The sequence below is a fragment of the Hemitrygon akajei genome, chromosome 12, assembly GCF_048418815.1.
Source record: "Hemitrygon akajei chromosome 12, sHemAka1.3, whole genome shotgun sequence".
NCBI classification, from domain to species: domain Eukaryota; kingdom Metazoa; phylum Chordata; class Chondrichthyes; order Myliobatiformes; family Dasyatidae; genus Hemitrygon; species Hemitrygon akajei.
The window spans coordinates 60,584,424-60,604,595 of NC_133135.1; the positions used below are offsets into that span (position 1 = coordinate 60,584,424).

At 39.6% G+C, this 20,172-nt stretch overlaps 1 protein-coding gene across 4 annotated transcripts in view; it reads left to right on the forward strand.

Moving 5' to 3' along the window:
• The window catches only part of LOC140737078 (5'-AMP-activated protein kinase subunit beta-2-like), a 52,337-nt gene that overhangs the window by 14,392 nt on the left and 17,773 nt on the right, over window positions 1-20,172 (forward strand). For all 4 annotated transcript variants that reach the window (XM_073063234.1, XM_073063231.1, XM_073063233.1 and 1 more), the window contains exons 2-4: window positions 6,395-6,623; window positions 11,561-11,727; window positions 16,889-16,982. In XM_073063234.1, coding sequence (XP_072919335.1) covers window positions 6,456-6,623; window positions 11,561-11,727; window positions 16,889-16,982 — 429 coding nt within the window. In that variant the 5' untranslated portion in view covers window positions 6,395-6,455. The remainder of the gene's footprint in view (window positions 1-6,394; window positions 6,624-11,560; window positions 11,728-16,888; window positions 16,983-20,172) is intronic.

Consider the following 20,172-nt stretch of genomic DNA (forward strand, 5'->3'; position numbering starts at 1 on the left):
CACAGGTCTTGCAGACTACAGACAGTTCTGAGAAGTGACCTCACATATATAATGAACAGAAGTTAATGAAAAACACAAAAACACTGCATAAAGCAAAAAATGAAGACCTCAATCATGTATTGAAAGAGTGGATTCGTCAGAGTCAGTGCCACTTATAACAGTATGTTGATCATGAAACAAGCAAAGATCTATCACAACGAACTGAAAATTGAAGGTTATTGTGAATGTTCAGCAGGCTGGTTGCAGAAATTTAAGAAAAGGCAAGGCATTAGTTTTTCAAAGATTTGTGGGGATGAAGCATCTACTGATCACAAAGCAGCAGAGAAATTCATTAATGAGTTTGCCAAGAATGTCGCTGAAGAAAATTTAATATGCTGAACTCCTGTATTAGTACATATCTGTGATAAACAAATGTAAGACAAAGACTGCTAGCCGGTAGCATATCAGTTCAGAGTCAAGAATGATGGCAATGCTAAACAGCCACTGACTGTTCACCTGGGTGGCTGATTTAGTGATAGCTTACCTTTCTGATGGTTCAATGTACTCATTACTGTTTCATGATCAGTTATAAAAAATATTATATAAAGCTACTGGCAAGGTATATGCATAAGCTGTGTATGTAATGTAAATGGAATTTGTGTTTAGACTTGGGTCCCATCCGCAGGGTATCTTATTATATATTCCAAAATCTGAAAAATCCAAAATACTTCTGACCCCAAACATTTTGGATAAGGGATGCTCAATCTGTATATTAAATACGTCATATTATGAAAAACCACATTTCTTATCTAGATAATAGCTTTATTTACAGAAATAACCTCTTTAAATGAAACAGTTGGTGGCATGCTGCATTTCCTAACATTAGCTAAATCAACTAATATTACATTCAGTACACTGAGTGGCTACCTTATTAGGTACAGGAGTGGAACCCAGTATGGTCTTCTGCTGCTGTAGACCATCCACTTGAAGGTTCTACGTGTTGTGCATTCAGTGATACTCACTGCACAACATTGTTGTAACACATGATTATTTAAGTTGCTGTCACCTTCCTGCCATCTTGAAGAAATCCAGCCATTCTCTTCTGACCTCTCTCATTAATGAGGTGCTTTTGCCCATCGAACTGCCACTCACTGGATGTTTTTTCTTTGTTTTTTGCATCATTCTCTGTAAATTCTAGAAACTGTTGTGCATGAAAATCCCAGGGATCAAGCTACCTTGTCTGGCACCAACTATCATTCCACGGTCAAAGTTACTTAGATTACATTTCTTTCCATTCTGATGTTTGAACTGAACCTCTTAACCTCTTGGCTATCCTGCATACTTTTATGCATTGAGTTGCTGCCACACAATTGGCTGATTAGATATTTGCATTAATGAGCAGGTGTACTTAGTAAAGTGGTCACTGAGTGTATGTTGCATCCCTCCTTCAATAATGAGAAAACCAGGACCTATAACTGTGCACCCCCTTGTGTCACTTAGCAAATACTTGGGTAATGGACTGTTCTCTATATCTGGACATATGCCTTTTTCTTTGATTGTAGATGCCTTTCTCAATTATGACCTCATTATCTGGCATGTGAAGTTTGTGTAGTATTAGTTGTAGCATATTTGTCACCTCTGTTACAAACGTGTACCTGTCTTCTGGTGGTTCCATTTGTTCTTTTACACTTCAAATTTACTTGTTTTGTAAACAGCATCTGGATATTCATCCTTAAGTTGCATGGAAAATGTAATTACTTATGTTGAAGCAATCTTTATGATTCTGCTGTGACATTTTTTCAGAGTCGGGTTTATTTTCATTGTCTTCTATGAAGTAAAATTTGTTATTTTGCAGTAACAGTACTGTGCAAAGATATAAAATTGCTATGAACTACAAAATATATAGTGAAAAACAAAATAAATAATGAGGTAGTGTTTATTGGTTCATGGACCATTCAGAAATCTGATGATGGAGCTGTTCCTGATTCATTCAGGCTCCTGTACATCTTCCCTGATGGTAGTAATGAGCAAAAGGCATGTCCCAAGAGTGAAAGTTTTTAATGATGGATGCAGCATTCTTGAAGATGACCTTGATAGTGGTGAGGGTTGTGCTCAGGATGGAACTGGCTGAGTCTACAACACTCTACAGTCTCTTGTGATTCTGTGTGGTGAAGCCTCCATACCAGCTTTGATGCAGCCAGTCAGCATGGGGCTTTGATGACATACCAAATCTTCTCAAATTCCTAATGAAGTATAGCCACTGGTATGCTTTCTTCAAGACTGCATCAGTGTGTTGAACCCAGGATAGACAACCTTTGAGCTATTGATGCCCAGGGACTTGAAGCTGCTGACACTTTCCACCACTGAACTTCAATGAGGACTGGTATGTGTTCTCTTGGCTTTCCCTTCCTGGAGCCCACAATCAGTTCCTGGGTCTTGCTGACATTGAGTGCAAGGTTGAGTGCAACACCACCCAATTAGTTAGCCTGTCTTATTCCTTTATGCCTCCCTGTTGCCATCTGAGATTTTAACAGCAAATGAGATATCATCTATAAATTTATAAATGGTATTTAAGCTGTGATTAGCCACACAGTCATGAGTGTAAAGAGAATAGAGCAGTTGGCTAAGCATGCATCTTTGAAGTACACCTGTGTTAATTGTCAGTGAAGAGGAGATTTATGATCCACATTATTTATGATCCACACTGACTGTGATCTCCTGATAAGGAAGTCAAGTATAGCAAGATAAAAAGGCCCAGGATTTGAAATTTGTTGATTAGTACTGAGGGGATGATGGTGTTGAATGATGAGCTGTAATTGATAAACAGCAGCTTGACATGTGTTTTGCTGTTGTCCAGGTTCTCCAATGGAGATGCATCTACTGTAAACCTAATGTGCAGTAGGCAAATTGGAGCAGATGTAGTTTCTTTCTCAGACGAGTTAATTCTAGCCATAACCTCTCGAAGCACTTCATTATGGTTGATATGAGTGCTGCTGGTTAGTATTGAGGAAGCTCAGTCTGTTCTCCTTGGACATCAGTACAATTGTTGTTCTTTTTGAAGGAGGTGGGAGATTTGGTATGTCACCAAAGACTCAAGCAAATGACTACAGATGTACCGTGGAGAGCATTCTAAAAGGTTTCATCACAGTCCAGTATGGAGGCACTAATGCATAAGTTCAGAAAGAGCTGCAGAGAGCTGTAAGTTCAGCTAGCTCCATCGTGAGTACTAGCCTCTCCACCATCGAGAACATCTTTAAAAGGTGATGCCTCAAAGAGGTATTAAGAACCCCTTCCATTCAGGACGTGCCCTCTTCTTATTAGTATTATCAGGGAGGAGATACAGGAGTCTGAAGGCACACAGTCAATATTTTAGGAGCACCTTCTCCTTCACCAAATTTCTGACTAGTCCATGAACCTATGAACATGAGTATTTTGCTCTCTTTTTGCACTTTTTATGTATTGCACTGCTCTGCCGCTACAAAACAACAAATTTTTGTAAGACCATAAGACACAGGAGTACAATTAGGCCATCTGGTCCGTTGGGTCTGCGCCACTATTCTATTATGGTTAATTTATTATCACTCTCAACCCTATTCTCCTCCCTTCTCCCTGTAACCCTTGACACCCTTACTAATCAAGAATCTACCAACCTCTGCTTTAAATATACCCAAATACTTGGCCTTCACTGCTGTATATTGCAATAAATTACACAGATTCACCACCCTCTGGCTAAATAAATTCCTCCTTATCTCTGTTCTAAAGGGTTATCCTTGTGTACTGAGGCTGTGCCCTCTGTTTCTAGACTCTGCCACGAAAGGAAACATCACCTCCACGTCCGCTATATCTAGGCTTTTCGATATTCAATAGATTTCTATGGAATGCCCCTCCTTTTTCTAAACTCCATTGAGCAGAGGGTCAGAGCCATCAAATGCTTTCTATATCTTGGCCCAAACTGTTCACAGTACTCCGTGTGATCTGCCCAATGCCTTACAAAGCCTCAGCATTCCATTCTTGCTTTTATATTCTAGTCCTCTCAAAATGAATGCTTATATTGCATTTACCTTCCTTACCACTGACTCACTTTGCAAGTTAACCTTTAGGGAATCCTGCACGAGGACACCCAAGACCCTTTGCACTCTCTGTTTTCTGAATTTACTCCCCTTTTTGAAAATAGTCTATGCCTTTACTTCCACCAAAGTGCACGACCATACACTTCTCTACACTGTATTCCATCTGCCACTTCGTTGCCCATTCTCCTAATTTGTCTAAGTCATTTTGTGTACCCCTGCTTCCTCAGCACTATCTTCACTTATCTTTGGATTATCCGTAAACTTGGGCACAAAGCCCATCATTGAAACCATTGGTATATAACGTGAAAACAAGTGGTCCCAACAAAGACCCTTGCGGAACACCACTAGTCAGCAGCAGTCAACCAGAAAAGCCTCTTTTATTTCCACTTTTGCCTCCTATTCATTCTGTTCTGTTCAGTCAGTTGTATTCATGAACCTCAGACTGCAGCAGTGATAGGTTGAAGATATTGAAAAATCCAACCAGTTAGTAGGCACAGGTTCTCAGTACCTTGCCAGGTATAATGTCAGGCCCACTCTGTATATTCTTCCTGCTTCTGTTTTGTATTATCTTCTATATCCGTTTGCTGAAAAGTCAAGTTTAGACTGCTGGTTCATTTGCAACAGGAAGGAAGTCTTGATTATTTCCTGTTGCATGACTATTGACTAATGGTAATTCTACAGAGATGAATCTTTCAATTATTGTTTTTAAGAAGAAAATCTGAACCTCTATCAGTCAATCTTTTACAGTTTTAATTGTTAGAGATTTTTTTTGATGTTCAGGCATCAGAGAAATGTAATACCCTGGTTTAAGACCATGCTTTATTTTATTAATGCAGTTATGCTATAGTGTATTTTATTTTCTGCAGATTTTCTCAAAATGCATTGAGTTCCTTTAATTACATTATATAATCGAGTAATTCAGTTGATTGATAAATTATGCTTGTTGAATTAGCCAATATGATTTGTCTTTCAAATAAGATGCCCCACAACATTCTAGAGGTATCAAGGGTAACCATTTTCTGGAGAGAGTGCAGGAGTTTTGGAGAAAGAAGAAGAAAGAAGGAAAATAGAAACAGACAACAAACATAGCAGAAGAACCTGATTTGATTTGGAAGGACAGATACTGGTGTTGGAAAATTCTCATGCAGATAATGGTCTGTTTTTTTATTTATGTAAATGAACAAAAGCAGTATAAAAAATTGACTACTTTTGATGATTGCATCCTCTAAATCTTCCTTTTCATTGTAACATTCAAGGTTATTGTTGATACCTTCAAAGTTTTAATAGTTCATAACTTGCTGAAGGAGTAAAATAATTTTATTTTCACTCCAGGGTCATTCCTGGCATCTCCAAGCTTGAAAGTTTGAAACTGCAGTGAGCAAAACAGTTCTAAATTGTCTTGCTGCTTATTTCTCACCAATTATCAGTGACAAAATTAACTGCTTTTTGAACACAAACACACATGGCTGACGCTATTAAAAAAAGCTTTGTTCTAAGCATGGTGTTGTGTCAAACGGGCACTCAAGTTCACATAACTGATGCTAGTTAAGAACCCTTTGACAATAGTCACCTGTCCCAATTAAATGGCATACTGTCCCAAATAAACAAAGGGAATCCCGGCTATTTTCTTGAGTAGTTTTTGTTCTTTAAGTGTTGTCCCAAATAAGTGGCTGCCTTGATTAACTGATGTCCCAATAAACTGGAATTCACTGTATTTAATATTTGCCTAATCAGTTTAGACCCAAGTACTCATGTCAGGCACCATTTAGAATGACTTTTTTTTTCATTTATTTACTGTTATATACATTCATTTCCTTTACAAATGAGCTAAACTGAAAGGAAAATTGTGAATGTCTCAGTCAGTCATGTTGTGTAACATATCATGAAGTATCATTGCCTGTTGGCCTATCAGAAGATAAGTAATTTTGTGGAAAAACACTACAAAATTTGAACAATTCAATTCCATTAAACAGTACATTTGCACACTAAATCCTCATCGGAGAAGCCTAAATATTTGCACAAATTTTTCTTCTCCAGCTACCAGTATTTGTGTATTGTAAATCCTTTCTAACATTTTAAAACCCAAATTGTAAATATAGTACAAGAAATAAAGTCTAGATCATAATGTTAAGTACTACTTTTGCTTGATCAGGGGTTCCCAACCTTTTGTATACCATGGACCCTTATCATTAACTGAGGGGTCCATGGACCCCAGCTTGGAAACCCCTGAGCTAGTTAGACGTTTCTTTTTCTATAGTTTGGGTGTTTAGTGTTGTTCATGGGCAAGAGTAGATTGTTATCCTTTTAACAAACAGCTATTTTAAAAATTTGTTTTATTCATACAGCAACCCGCTTGTGGAACTGTTACTCTAATATAGGAGCAATAGCATCAGGACTATTAATGCAATGGGCAACACTAGCAGTGATCGCATGGGAGCAGATCGCCATGGTGGCCACAAGTCTCAGCGTGCTGACAACATGGGAATTTCTCAATCATCAAAGGAGAATGAACGTCCTAAGATTATGGTGGATAGTTCTGATGATCCCAACGTCTTTCATACACAAGACTCAAAGGTGCAGTGTGAATTTATACTACTTGTTTCTAGCTTAATATTTATTTCATTAAAGAACAAATTGTTAACTGTTCTACTGGCAGGATTGTTTCTAAATTTACTGCTGTGTATCAAGATTCAGCTTGTGACCCCCAAACTTGACAAGACCATAAGGCCTTAGAGTTTAAAATCCTGTAAAAGATAGTACATTTGGCCTAGTACATTATGGGTGAAATCTTCCCAACTACTGAGCACATCTACATAAAATATTGCCCAAGAAAAGTAGCATCCATCATCAAAGATCCTCATCATCCGGGCCATGCTCTTTTCTCACTGCTGCCATCAGGTAGAAGGTACAAGAGTCTCGGGACTCTCACCACCAGGTTCAAGAACAATTACTACCCCTCAACTACCAGGTTCATGAAGAAAAGGGAATAACTATACTTGTTTTAGGACTCTTCATCTTGTTATTTCATACTTGTTATATTTGCTATTTATTATCTTCATTTGCACAGTTTTTTGCAGTTTACAGATTCTGTTTACAGTTACTGTTCTATAGATTTGCCAAGTATGCCCATAGAAAAAGAATCTCAGGGCTCTATGTAGTGACATGTATGTACTCTGAAAATAAATTTTACTTTGAACTTTGAGGACATAGGAGCAGAATTAGGCAATTCGGCCCTTTGAGTCTGCTCCACTATTCCATTATGGTTGATTTATTATTCCTCTGAACCCATTCTCCTGCCTTCTCCCTGTAATCTTTGATGCCCTGACTAATGAGATATCCCTTTATTCTGAGGATGTGCCCTGTGGTCCTAGATTTGCCCACTATAAGAAACATCCACTCCACATGCACTCTATCTAGAACTCGATGGTAACACTAAAAGTCATAGAATTGCACCCAGCTTCAAAAACTCAAAATATTTCATTATCTTTTCCACACTGTAAGCATGGAAGGTGGTTTTGCATGTTAGAACGGGAGACTGGCCCATGTTGATTTTGGCACTTCAGCACCCTTGACATCCTAATACTAATACTTGTGCGGTACTGAATAGAGCACTATGTTCATTTGACATCACTTGCACAAAATTCTACTGTATCTCCAAGGTGTATGAAATTACCACAGGAAATGGAGAAGTAAGGCATATGTCACTTCTCTGCTTTACCTGTGATGATAATGGAAAAACAAAAGCATCTATTTTATCTGTGATAGTTCTACTCATGCCTTTCTATCCTTTGCAATCACTTCTTTATATTGTCCCATCCCCATGACTCCTGATTAGCTGACATTCCTGATCTTCCCCTCCATTCTGCTAGTCACCAGCCTATCTCTCCTCTGCCCTCTTTATTTATGCTTTCTCAGAACCATCCCAGCACTCTATTCTGTGCAAACTACTCTCAAAATCATTCCAATCCTCTCATTATTTTGTCTATATTGCCACTTTAGAGGGAGGTTCTGGAAGAAATTGAATGTAATGCAATTTTTAACAGACCACTGCATTGGTTGCCATTGGCCTGTCGATCATTATCCATGATATTTTATTTCTATGTGCCCTCAGGAAACAAAAAAGGCCCCATGGTATTTTTGGTTTTTGTTTGCAGAATATTCTACTGACATATTTATTTATCCCTTATCCATAACCCGTAAAACTGATTGTTGTTTATTGGTCCTTACCACATGCAAAATATGTTTATATTCTCTGTTAGAAATTTCACAAATACTTAATTGAGATATTTTATGATTCCCATAGCATTGAGTAAATGCTTTCAGTTAAGACTTGCCTTAAGTGTTCTCAGGGGTGTGGTAGAATCTTGTTAAGATTTTTTCCTACTTTCTATAAAGAAATATACATTTATATAATGCAATCATGATGACCTTTATAAAAACACTATTTTGATTTGGTGCCATATGAATGAGCTATAAACCAGGGGCCATACTGATTAAGATAGCTACTAATAAATTAAAAATGGAATTTAATTTTAAACCTGTACTGGAATGCAAAAAATGTTGAACCACCACAAGGAGTCTTGTTGTTCTTTTCCATGCCTTGTGCATTGGGTGGCAACTTTGCTGTTTCTTTAGCATTTGTCTGGTTTTTATGAGGCTGAGTTGCTAGCTCGACGCTCAACCCAGTGCAGATGGAAAGCATGCAAGGAGCCAGCCAGGTTCAAACTCGGAACCACTCACCTTGAAGTCTGGTGTGGATGCCATGACACCACCAGCAGCATTCACTAGGAGTATTTGAAATGAATGGCATGGAAGCATTCCATGGGTCATTACATAAAGCATTGGGGAGAAAGGACCAGAAGAATATGTTGACAGCATTAGTTAAAGTGCCAAGAATCTGTATGAATGGTGTGAACCCAGCCAATTGGAAGTACCCTTTTTTGTGCTGCTTGTTATATAGTGGTATTTCTAATCGACAAAAAAGTCATTTTTCTAACATCCATCTTTCTCAATGATATGCCTTTGTGCACACATCTAGGTATTGCCTAGAAAGGAGAGTTGAAGTTAGGAACCAAACAGTGTAAATTTGGATTCATGTGTTTTGAATCCAAGATATACTTCAGTTGGAATTAGATACACATGTGAAGAAGAAAATAGTGCAGGAGAAAAGGCAAATGCTATAATTGGCTCTGCTGCAGGAATGTTTGGGGAGGGGGAGTAAGTTAGCCGCCTCTGTCAGAATTTCCAGTTGTGATTCAGGAAGATAAATATGCCAAGATGGATGGGTGGGTGGGTGTGTGTCTGTCTGTCTGTGCTGTAGAATGTTCTGCTTGCAGGTTATAAGCCATCACATTTTATTATTTTGATTGTATAAGTTTGTTATGTACTAAAAGTAATTAGAAAATCTTCCCTCTTGAATGACACTAGAGTTCACTTTGATTGTCAGTAGTCCATCTTGACTCTCAAAAAACACAATTCAAATCAATACTACAGCATTTGCAATACAGAAATTCTTTTATTGCAACAATTTACCATTCTGAGAGGGCTTGGTGGGACAGATGCTTTCTGAGGCTCCTGAACCAAGTCGTCAAAATATCAAATTAAACACCATGCCATGTAAGGACTGAAATGAGAAATTTCTTCACTCAGGGAATAGTGAATCTTTGAGATTCTTTATCCTGAAGGGTTATGGAGGCTCGGGCAATGATCATGTTCAGAAGTGAGATCAATAGATTTCCGGACAATAGAGGAAACATGATGTAGAGAAAAGAAAGGGAAACAACAAGTCAAGTCAAGTCAACTTTTATTGTCATTTCAACAGTAAGTGCTGGTACAGTGCATAGTAAAAATGAGACAACATTTTTCAGGACCATGGTTTACATGACACAGTACAAAAAACTAGACTGAACTGCGTAATAAAAAAAAACACAGAGAAAGCTATACTAGACTACAGACCTACACTGGACTGCATGAAGTGCACAAAAACAGTACCGGCAATACAATAAATAATAAACAGGACAGTAGGGCAAAGTGTCAGTCCAGGTTTTGGGTATTGAGGAGTCTGATAGCTTGGGGGAGGAAACTGTTATATAGTCTGGTTGTAAGAGCCCGAATGCTTTGGAGCCTTTTCCCAGACGGCAGGAGGGAGAAGAGATTGTATGAGGGGTGCATGGGGTCCTTCATAATGCTGTTTCCTTTGCAGATGCAGCGTGTAGTGTAAATGTCCGTGAATGCGGGAAGAGAGACCCTGATGATCTTCTCAGCTGACCTCACTATCCGCTGCAGGGTCTTGCGATCCGAGATGGTGCAATTTCCGAACCAGGCAGTGATGCAGCTGCTCAGGATGCTCTCAATACAACCCCTGTAGAATGTGATGAGGATGGGGGGTGGGAGATGGACTTTCCTCAGCCTTCACAAAAAGTAGAGATGCTGCTGGGCTTTCTTTGCTATGGAGCTGGTGTTGAAGGACCAGGTGAGATTCTCTGTCAGGTGAACACCAAGAAATTTGGTGCTCTTTACAATTTCTACTAAGGAGCCGTCAGTGTTCAGCGGGGAGTGGTTGCTCCATGCCTTCCTGAAGTCAACAACCATCTCTTTTGTTCACATTCAGAGACAGGTTGTTGGCTCTGCACCAGTCTGTTAGCTGCTGCACCTCCTCTCTGTAAGCTGACTTGTCATTCTTGCTGATGAGACCCACCACGGTCATATCATCAGGGAACTTGATGATATGGTTCGAGCTGTATGTTGCAGCACAGTCATGGGTCAGCAGAGTGAACAGCAGTGGACTGAGCACGCAACCCTGGGGAGCCCCCGTGCTCAGTGTGATGGTGTTGGAGATGCTGCTCCTGACCTGGACTGACTGAGATCTCCCAGTCAGGAAGTCTAGGATACAGTTGCAGAGGGAGGTGTTCAGGCCCAATAGGCTCAGCTTTCCAATCAGTTTCTGAGGGATGATTGTGCTGAATGCTGAACTAAAGTCTATGAACAGCATCCGAACGTATGTGTCTTTTTTGTCCAGGTGGGTTAGGGCAACAGAAAATCATCTGTGATTTTACTGAATGATTGAATAGGCTTAAGGGGCCAGATAAGCTATTCCTGCTGCCTTTATTTAAGTTTTTGTTCGGTCTGTATCCATTGGAGTTTAGAAGAACAAAAGAGGCTTTGGATCTTGTATAGGATGGATGTGGAAAGCAAGGTTCCTCCTGTGGGGGAAAATCTAGGAGTAAGGATCACTATTTAAAAATAAGGCAATACCCATTTAAGACAAGTGTGGGAACATTTTTTTTCCAATAGCTAAGGGTCTTTGGAATCCTTTCTCAAAGGCTCTGTAGTAGATTTGTATTTGATAAGCAAGAGGATATAAAGTTATTGGAAGGATAGAAATGTGGAGTTGAGGTTATAGTCAAATCAGCTAGGGTATTATTAAAGCTTGAGGGGTCAAGTTGTCTACTTCTGCTCATATTTTATGTGTTCTCCAGTTTTACCTTTTCACTTGTGCTTTGATATTTTAGCCTCTCACTGATAAGGAATTTGCACCCTGGCATTCTGATGTGGATGAATCTGTGAAGTTTTCTCAACAAGCTCGTCCCACTGTCATCCGCTGGAATGGTGGAGGAAAAGAAGTATTCATTTCTGGATCCTTCAACAATTGGCAAACCAAGATTCCACTTATAAAAAGGTATACGTGTGTAATTTACAAGTAGCTTAAGATCCATTTGGTATACAAAAGCATACTATTATATTTTACAGATGGGGATGTTTCCATATCTTTGCATTTCAGTATAATTTTGGTAAACAAGATTGGCTAATTCCAAAATGCCTTCAGAAAATCTCATATGCTGAGTTTCAATTTTCAGAATACTTTTATTTTATCCTAAAAGAATACACTCTGTTTTCAAGTCTAAAGCTTAAGAAGTCCAAAGTCTTCATAGAATCTCTGCTAAAGTATGATACTTAAATAGCCTATTTAGTGTTGAGCCTTAGTAAGGTTGCTTCTTATTCAACTAGTTTTAGCCTGTTTTTTTTTAGGAGTACATTGGATAATCAAAAATTATTACATGGACTCTTGTGTCTATATGTGTGTGGGTGCCAAAATAAAGTTTTGCAGTGGCATGATGAGTGACAATATTTCCCCCTACCGGCATTACAGAGTAACGTGCATATATTCCTCATTAAATTGCTCATTGTCATTCTCCAGGACAAATGTAGATTGCTTTTTTTAAATTCACTATGTCAGCTTCCTACTTCACATCTTGACATCTGCAATTCTTGTGTCTTCAAAGGTGTCTCACCAACAAGACGATTGTATTTTGAATGCACCTTTGCTTATTTTGTTTGCTGTTAAAGTGCATTTGAAATCTTATTTTTATAAGTAACTATTACACTGTGATTGACAACAGAAGCAACACAAATTGAGAATAAGTATAGGAACACCTAGCAGTTGTGTTACTTTAAGAAATAATAGATTTCATTCATGTTGCAGTCAAGGTATCATTTTTACACACATATAAACTTATAACTGTAACTAAACAAAATAATACTGGAATGTGAGAAATCTAAAACACTTAAAACAGTTTGTTCTATTTAGTATATCAGTCAGAATTACATGATTTTCTACCCTGGTTCCCAATATCTACAGTCTATGTTTCTTTGTCACATTACAACCAAGGGCTCTCGGACTGGTTCAGATGGGTAGAAAGACATAACTTCCAATCAGAACCAGCCAACACATGCCTTGTATTCACATAACTTTCATGTTCCCATGATACTATTGCATTCCCATGGTTTTATTCTCATAGTAATAATCAAAGCTCCTGCAGCCTGTCCATGTACACTCAACGCTATGGCGGTGAGACATTTGTCAAGCACAAAAATGAATCCTCTGCAATATATCCTTCCTATTGATTTGGAAAAGTTGTTTGATATGTTACACAAACTTTATTATTTCTAATGTATGATCCATCATATGTCTGCCTTATTCATCCACTGGCATACTATTTTAGTTAACTGCAGGCAATCAAGTTTAATTACTAGAAAGTATGAATGTATCTGGAATTTCACATTTTTTTTATTTAGAAAGAGTAAACAGTACTTGGAAAAACACATTTGCTGTCATTGTGCAGTTGGATTTGTTATTACTGTCTAAATAATTCAGAATCTGGTTTAATATCACTGGCATATGTCATGAAATTTGCATTAAGCAGAAGTACAGTGCAATACATAATAAAATACAATAAGAAATATGGTGAGGTAGTGTTAATGGATTAATTGTCCATTCAGAAATCAGATGGGAGAGCTGTCCTGAAGTGCTGAGTGTGTGTCCTCAAGCTCCTGTACCATGTCCTTGATGGTAGCGATGAGAAGAGGGTATGTGCTGGGGGAGGAGGGAAGGTCCTCAATGATGCCTGCAGCCTTTTTGAGTTATCGCCTTTCGAAGATGTCCTTGATGCTGAGGAGGCTAGTGCCCATAATGGAGCTGACTGAGCTTACAATTTTTCAGCTTTTTCTGATTCTATTGGGTGACCCCTCCATACCTGGTGATGATGCAACTAGTTAGAATGCTCTCCATGGTACATCTGTAGAAATCGCTGTAGTTTTTGGTAACATACCACATCTTGTCAAATTCACAATGAAGTATAGCCGCTATGGTGCCTAGTCTATAACTGAATCAATATATTGGACTGAGGATAGATCCTTAGAGATGTTGACACTCGGGAATATGAAGCTGCTCACCCTTTCCACTGCTGAACTTTCGATCGGGATTGGTGTGTGTTCCCTCGACTTCCCCTTCCTGAAATCCACAATCAATTTCTTGGTCTTACTGACATAGAGTGCAAGGTTGTTGTTGCAATACCATTTAACCAGTTGACTTATCTCACTCCTATACCATTGCCATCATTTAAAATTCTGCCAACAATAGTTGTGTCATCAGCGAATTTATAGATTGTGTTTGAGTTGTGCCTAGCCACACAGTTGCGGGTGAAGAGAGAGTAGAGCGGTAGGCTAAGCATGCATCCTGGAGGTGCGCCAGTGTTGATTGTCAGTGAGGAGAAGTTATTTGTGATCCGCACTGACTGTGGACCCCGATAAGGAAGTCAAGGATCTAGTTGCAGAGGGCGGTACAAAGACCCAGATTTTGGAGCTTGTTAATTAGTACTGAGGGTATGATGGTGTTGAATACTGAGCTGTAATCAATTATCAGCAGCCTGACATGGGTATTCTTATTGTCCAGGTGATCTAAGGGTGAGTGCAAAGCCAGTGAGATTGCATTCTGTAGACCTATGATAGGTGATAGGCAACTGCAGCAGGTCCAGGTTCTTGCTTAGGCAAGAGTTGGTTCTGGCTATGACCAACCTTTCAAAGCACTTCATTACTTGTCATAGAAGCAGCTCACCCTGCTCATCTTGAGCATTTATGTAATTATTGCCCTTTTGAAGCAGCTGAGAACCTCTGATTGCAGCAGTGAGAGATTGAAGATGTCTTTGAACACTGTCGCCGATTGGTTGGCACAGGTTTTTAGTGTCCAAGTACACCATTAGGGACTGACACCTTCAGAGGGTTCACCCTCTTGAAAGATGTTCTGACATTACCTCTGAATCCAAGATCACAAGGTCAATAGATGTTGCGGAGATTTGCACAGGCTTAGTTTTATTCTTCCTTCAAAGCATGCATAAAAGAGATCGAGCACATGGGGAGTGAAGCATCACAGCCATTCATGATGACTGGTTTTTCCTTTAGGAAGTAATGATCTGTAAACCCTGCGAGAGCTAGCATGTGTCCTGAACTTCTATTGGAATTGTTCTTTCGCTCTTAAACTACCCTTCCATAGGCCAAACCTGGACTTCTTCCATAGTTTTGGATCACCAGGTTTGAATGCCACAGATCTATCCCTCAGCACCCATGAAACCCCTGGTTCATCCATGGCTTTTCATTTGATGAAGTACCGACAACTGTGTCACATTCATTAAGATTTGAAGATGAATCCCTGAATATTGTCCAGTCCACTGATTCAAAGCAATTCTGTAAGTGCTCCTCCACCTCCCTTAACCATACCTTCGTGGGCCTCACCATTGTTGCTGCAGTCCTCAGTCTCTGTCTGTACTCTGTCTGTAGAAGTGCAGCCAGGTGATCAGACTTTCCAAGTTATGTGCGTGAGATGATATGGAAAGTGTTCTTGATGGTGCTATAACTGGTGAAGTGTGTTGGCTCCTCTGTTTCAAGAGGTGATATGTTGGTGGTAGTTGTTCAGAGACTTCTTCAAGCTGGCTTGTTATAAATCCCCTGTAATGATCGAAAAGGCATCAGGGTGTACTATTTTGTGACTGCTAATCAGTGCTCAGCTCCTCCAGTGCCTTCTTGATGTTGGCCAGCGGTGGAATGTACACCACGATCAGGATGAAGCAGAAAGCTTCCTCAGCAGATAAAAGGGATGACACTTGACCTCGAGATATTCCAGGTTGGGTGAGCAGGACTGAGGCAGAGAAGCCACATCTTTGCAGCAAATCATGAAGCATACTCCACCTCCTTTACGTTTAAGAGATTCAGCTGTTCTCTCTTTGCAATGGATGGTGATGCTCTCGGGCTGCAGTGCTGCATACAAAATGGTGGGGGTGAGCCATGTTTCCTGAAAGCAAAGTACACAGCAGTTCCTGATGTCCCTCTAGTACGTATTGCAACTTTGCTCCGAGGTCTTTGGTTTTATTTTCCAGAGACTGTACATTCATCAGCAGGATAATAGGAAGTCGGGGAGTAAGGGCTGTGTGTTTCAGTTTTATTACTTGCAGACCAGCACGCTTTCCTCGTTTTCTTTTTCTCACACCCACAACGAGAGTCTGCAGTCTGGCGTCCACCGGTTTTAGAGGATCGATAGATTTTTACATGTCCTAAAATGATGTTTACTGAAGTACCCTTGGCCGTGACTGGTTTTTACCTGTATTAGTCCTAATCGGGAATATTTGATAATTCCCTTTGGACCTGCACGTAAAGAGTTGCCAATTTCCAGCTTCATCTTGGTTTGGCACAGCCTTACATAAGGAGTTCTGGTAATAAATCTGCTTTGCATTTCCATATATAGCGTGGATGTAAAAGTTCATGGATAATAGACATTCTGAGCCATTTAGCTTCCTAGTAGCTTCTAACTGGATTCAGAACGGACTGAACTGCACAGATATAGTCAGAAGGGTGTCAGGTACCATTCAGCTAGGTCTTTCAATGTAGACGAGCAGGACCGAGACAGAAGCCACGTCTTTGCAGCATAATGAGTCAGCACCAAACTACAACAAATTCAGAGTGGATCACATTGTTAACACGGTTATTATTTTACTTGCAAGGGGAGATATACTTGTAGCCAAGTTTCATCTGGAAATATAGCTCTGCTCTTCGGTTTAAATCAAAATACTTTTATACCTTTTTTCCACAAGGAACAGTGATTAGATTGCACCATTCCATAACATTACATTCGTCTGTTATCTTCATCCTTATTTTGTTCACACATTTGATCTTTAGAAGTTTCATCCTGTTTTTCTTGTTGTCAAACATCCCCCAGGCCAGAAAACAATTGCCTGTCATCAAAGTAAATAGTTTGTTCTCGTATAACACAAACACACTTGTAAGTTTTCTCATCCAAACCAGCAAAGCACCTTAGGATTTCATAGACCTCGTTTCATTACATTACAGTTTACAAAAGTTACAAAGTCATAATAAAGACTTCAGGATTACAGATAGATTTTTTTCCACAAGAGGGAAAATGAGAAAATTGAAAAGATATTACAAAAATATGTTGATTTTGTTTGTTCATAAAGTTTTTAATAATACAGTGTAGCCTTTCTAATTTTTAACAGCCACAATGACTTTGTTGCTATCCTTGATCTGCCTGAAGGAGAGCACCAGTACAAGTTCTTTGTAGATGGGCAGTGGGCTCATGATCCATCAGAGGTACGTGCTCATTTAATTTTTAATACACTTAGATTTTTAAAAATCTTGAATCTATGATATGGTTGGGAGAAAATGAAAATAGAAAAAATATATATTGTGTTACATCTACATTGCAAAGTGGGATAATTTCTTGCTAATTGCAGAATGATTTCAATTAATGACCTTTGCCATTGGGAGGTTAGGTGGGAAAAAAGGATTACAGTAATAAAGTTTGAGAATGGTAAACTGTAGTTGCACTGGTTGATGAATTTATATATTGGGTTTCCTCTGGAATTATTATAAATGGAATGAAGGCACTGTTAAAAATGTGGGTTACGACCTTTAATTTTACCGAAGAAAAAATGGCTTGAGTCACTTAGCACTGTAGTGCAAGGATGCTTATTTGGTGCAACGAAAATTAAACCTACAAAATTTAGTGAAAATTAGTGAAACTAGTGAAAAAATTGCCAATATGTACTAAAAGATATCTACAAGAAACACAATAGCTCCATACTTATTCTTGTCTAATGTGAAATCCTGGCAGTCCCTATATTTCTCTCTCATACTGGGGGCAGTGAACTCCTTTAATTCAGCACAAAGGCATACCATCTTTAATTGCTAACAAAGTTAACTTAAATGAACACATGAATTAGAATATGAAACACCCCACAATGTAATTACAATCATATTACAAAATAAATAGAAATATCAGAATCCGGTTTATTATCACTGGCATGTGTCAGTTCAATGCAATACATAGTATAGAAGAAGAAGAATAACTAAATAAGTCAGTGGTTCCCAACCACCGGGCCACAAAGCGTGTGCTACAGGGCCGCAAGGAAACAATATGATTTGGTGATATGAAATAATATGAGTCAGCTGCACCTTTCCTCATTCACTGTTGAACACATGCGAGGGTCATCAGATGCCTAAACGCAGTGATACCCTCGCGCCAGGGATCACTGGTTGGCCTCGGGTAACTGCCACCTCATGCGGTCGGCGAGAAGTACCGTTGATACTGGCCTGGAGCACAGACAGATGGGTGCCACCTCTAAACCTGTTTAGAACACCAAATGTTTCATGGGGAACCTGGTGCTAAAATATTTGCAGACATCTTAATTCGGGCTCAGGGTTTCATAAGTAGCAGAGCAGCTACCTCACTGCGATCTGCTGAAAGTCATCCCTCGAACCAAACTTTTGTCGGCTGCTCTCTCCGGACTGCGACTGCTGCGGCCATGGTATGGGAACCTCCGGCCCTTACCTTGTTCTCTCACTGGTGCAGTGATTTTATATGTTCATATGAGGAAAATATACACTGTGTGTTTAATTTCCAAATGTTACCTTAAAATGTTATGATGCTATTGACTTATAAGTGAGTTATAATTGACTTACCACTATATTCATGCGAGGAAAATATGCACTATGAGTTTAAAATTAAATTCATTAGATAAACCCTTTTAGATAAGAAATTGAGTGTATTAGCCACTTATAAGTGACTCATAGTTGACTTATCAGCTATATTCTGGTTGTGATTAACCAGATAACCCCATCTGGTCAGCTAGTCCGCAAGAATATTGTCAATATTAAACTGGTCCGCGGTGCAAAAAAGGTTGGTGACCCCTGAAATAAGTAAATCAATTACAGCACACGTACATTGAATAGATTAAAAATCATGCAAAAAACAGAAATAATATATATTTTTTAAAAAAGTGAGGTAGTGTCCACGGGTTCAATATCTGTCTAGGAATCAGATGGTAGAGGGGAAGAAGCTGTTCCTGAATTGTTGAGTGTGCGCCTTCAGGCTTTTCTGTACCTCCTACCTGATGGTAACAGTGAGAAAAGGGCACGTTCTGGGTGCTGGAGGTCCTTAATAATGGACGCTATCTTTCAGAGACATCGCTTTTTGAAGATGTTCTGTGTACTTTGAAGGCTAGTACCCAAGATGGAGCCGACTAAATTTACAACCCTCTGCGGCTTCTTTCAGTCCTGTGCAGTAGCCCAAACCTCCCCCCCCCCCCCCCACATATCAGACAGTGATGCAGCCTGTTAGAATGCTCTCCACGGTGTATCTATAGAAGTCTTTGAGTATATTTGTTGACATACCAAATCTCTTCAAACTCCTAATAAAGTATAGCCACTATCTTGCCTCTTTATAACTGCATCGATATGTTGGGATCAGGTTAGGTCCTCAGAGATCTTGAAACTGCTCACTCTCTCCACTTCTGATCCCTCTCTGAGGATTGGTATGTGTTCCTTCATCCACGATCAGCTCTTTCATCTTAACTGATGTTGAGTGCAGGGTTGTTGCTGTGACACTACTCCACTAGTTGACATATTTCGCTCCTGTACGCCCTCTCATCTCCATCTGAGATTCTACCAACAATGGTTGTATCATCAGCAAATTCATAGATAGTATTTGAGCTATGCCTAGCCACACAGTCATGGGTAGAGAGAGAGAGAGAGAGCTAAGCATACACCCCTGAGGTGCACCAGTGTTGATCATCAGCAAGGAGAAGATGTTATCACCAATCTGTACAGATTGTGGTCATCCGGTTAGGAAGCGGAGGATCCAATTGCAGAGGGAGGTACAGAGGCCCAGTTTCTGTAACTTCTCAATCAGGATTGTGGGAATGATGGTATTAAATGCTGAGCTACATCGATGAACAGCACCCAGACATAGGTGTTTGTGATATCCAGGTGGTCCAAGGCTGTGTGAAGAGCCATTGACATTGCATCTGTTGTTGACCTATTGTGGTGATAGGCAAATTGCAATGGATACAGGTCCTTGCTGAGGCAGTTCAGTCTAGTCAGGACCAACCTCTCAAAGCATTTCATCACTGTGGATGTGAGTGCTACTGGGCAATAGTCATTAAGACAGCTCACATTATTCTTCTCGGGCACTGGTACAATTGTTGCCATTTTTGAAGCAAGTGAGAACTTTCACTTGTAGCGGTGAGAGGTTGAAAATGTCTTTGAATTCTCCCACCAGTTGGTTGGCACAGGTTTTCAGAGCCTTACCAGGTACTCCATCAAAACCCTCCACCTTGTGAGGGTTCACCCTCTTTAAAGACAGCCTAACATTGGCCTCTTGAGCCAGAGATCACAGGGTCATCAGGTGCAGCAGGGAACTTCACAGCTGTGGTTATATTCTCCTTTACAAAGTTGACATACAAGATGTTGAGTTCATCTGGTAGTGAAGCATCGCTGCTAT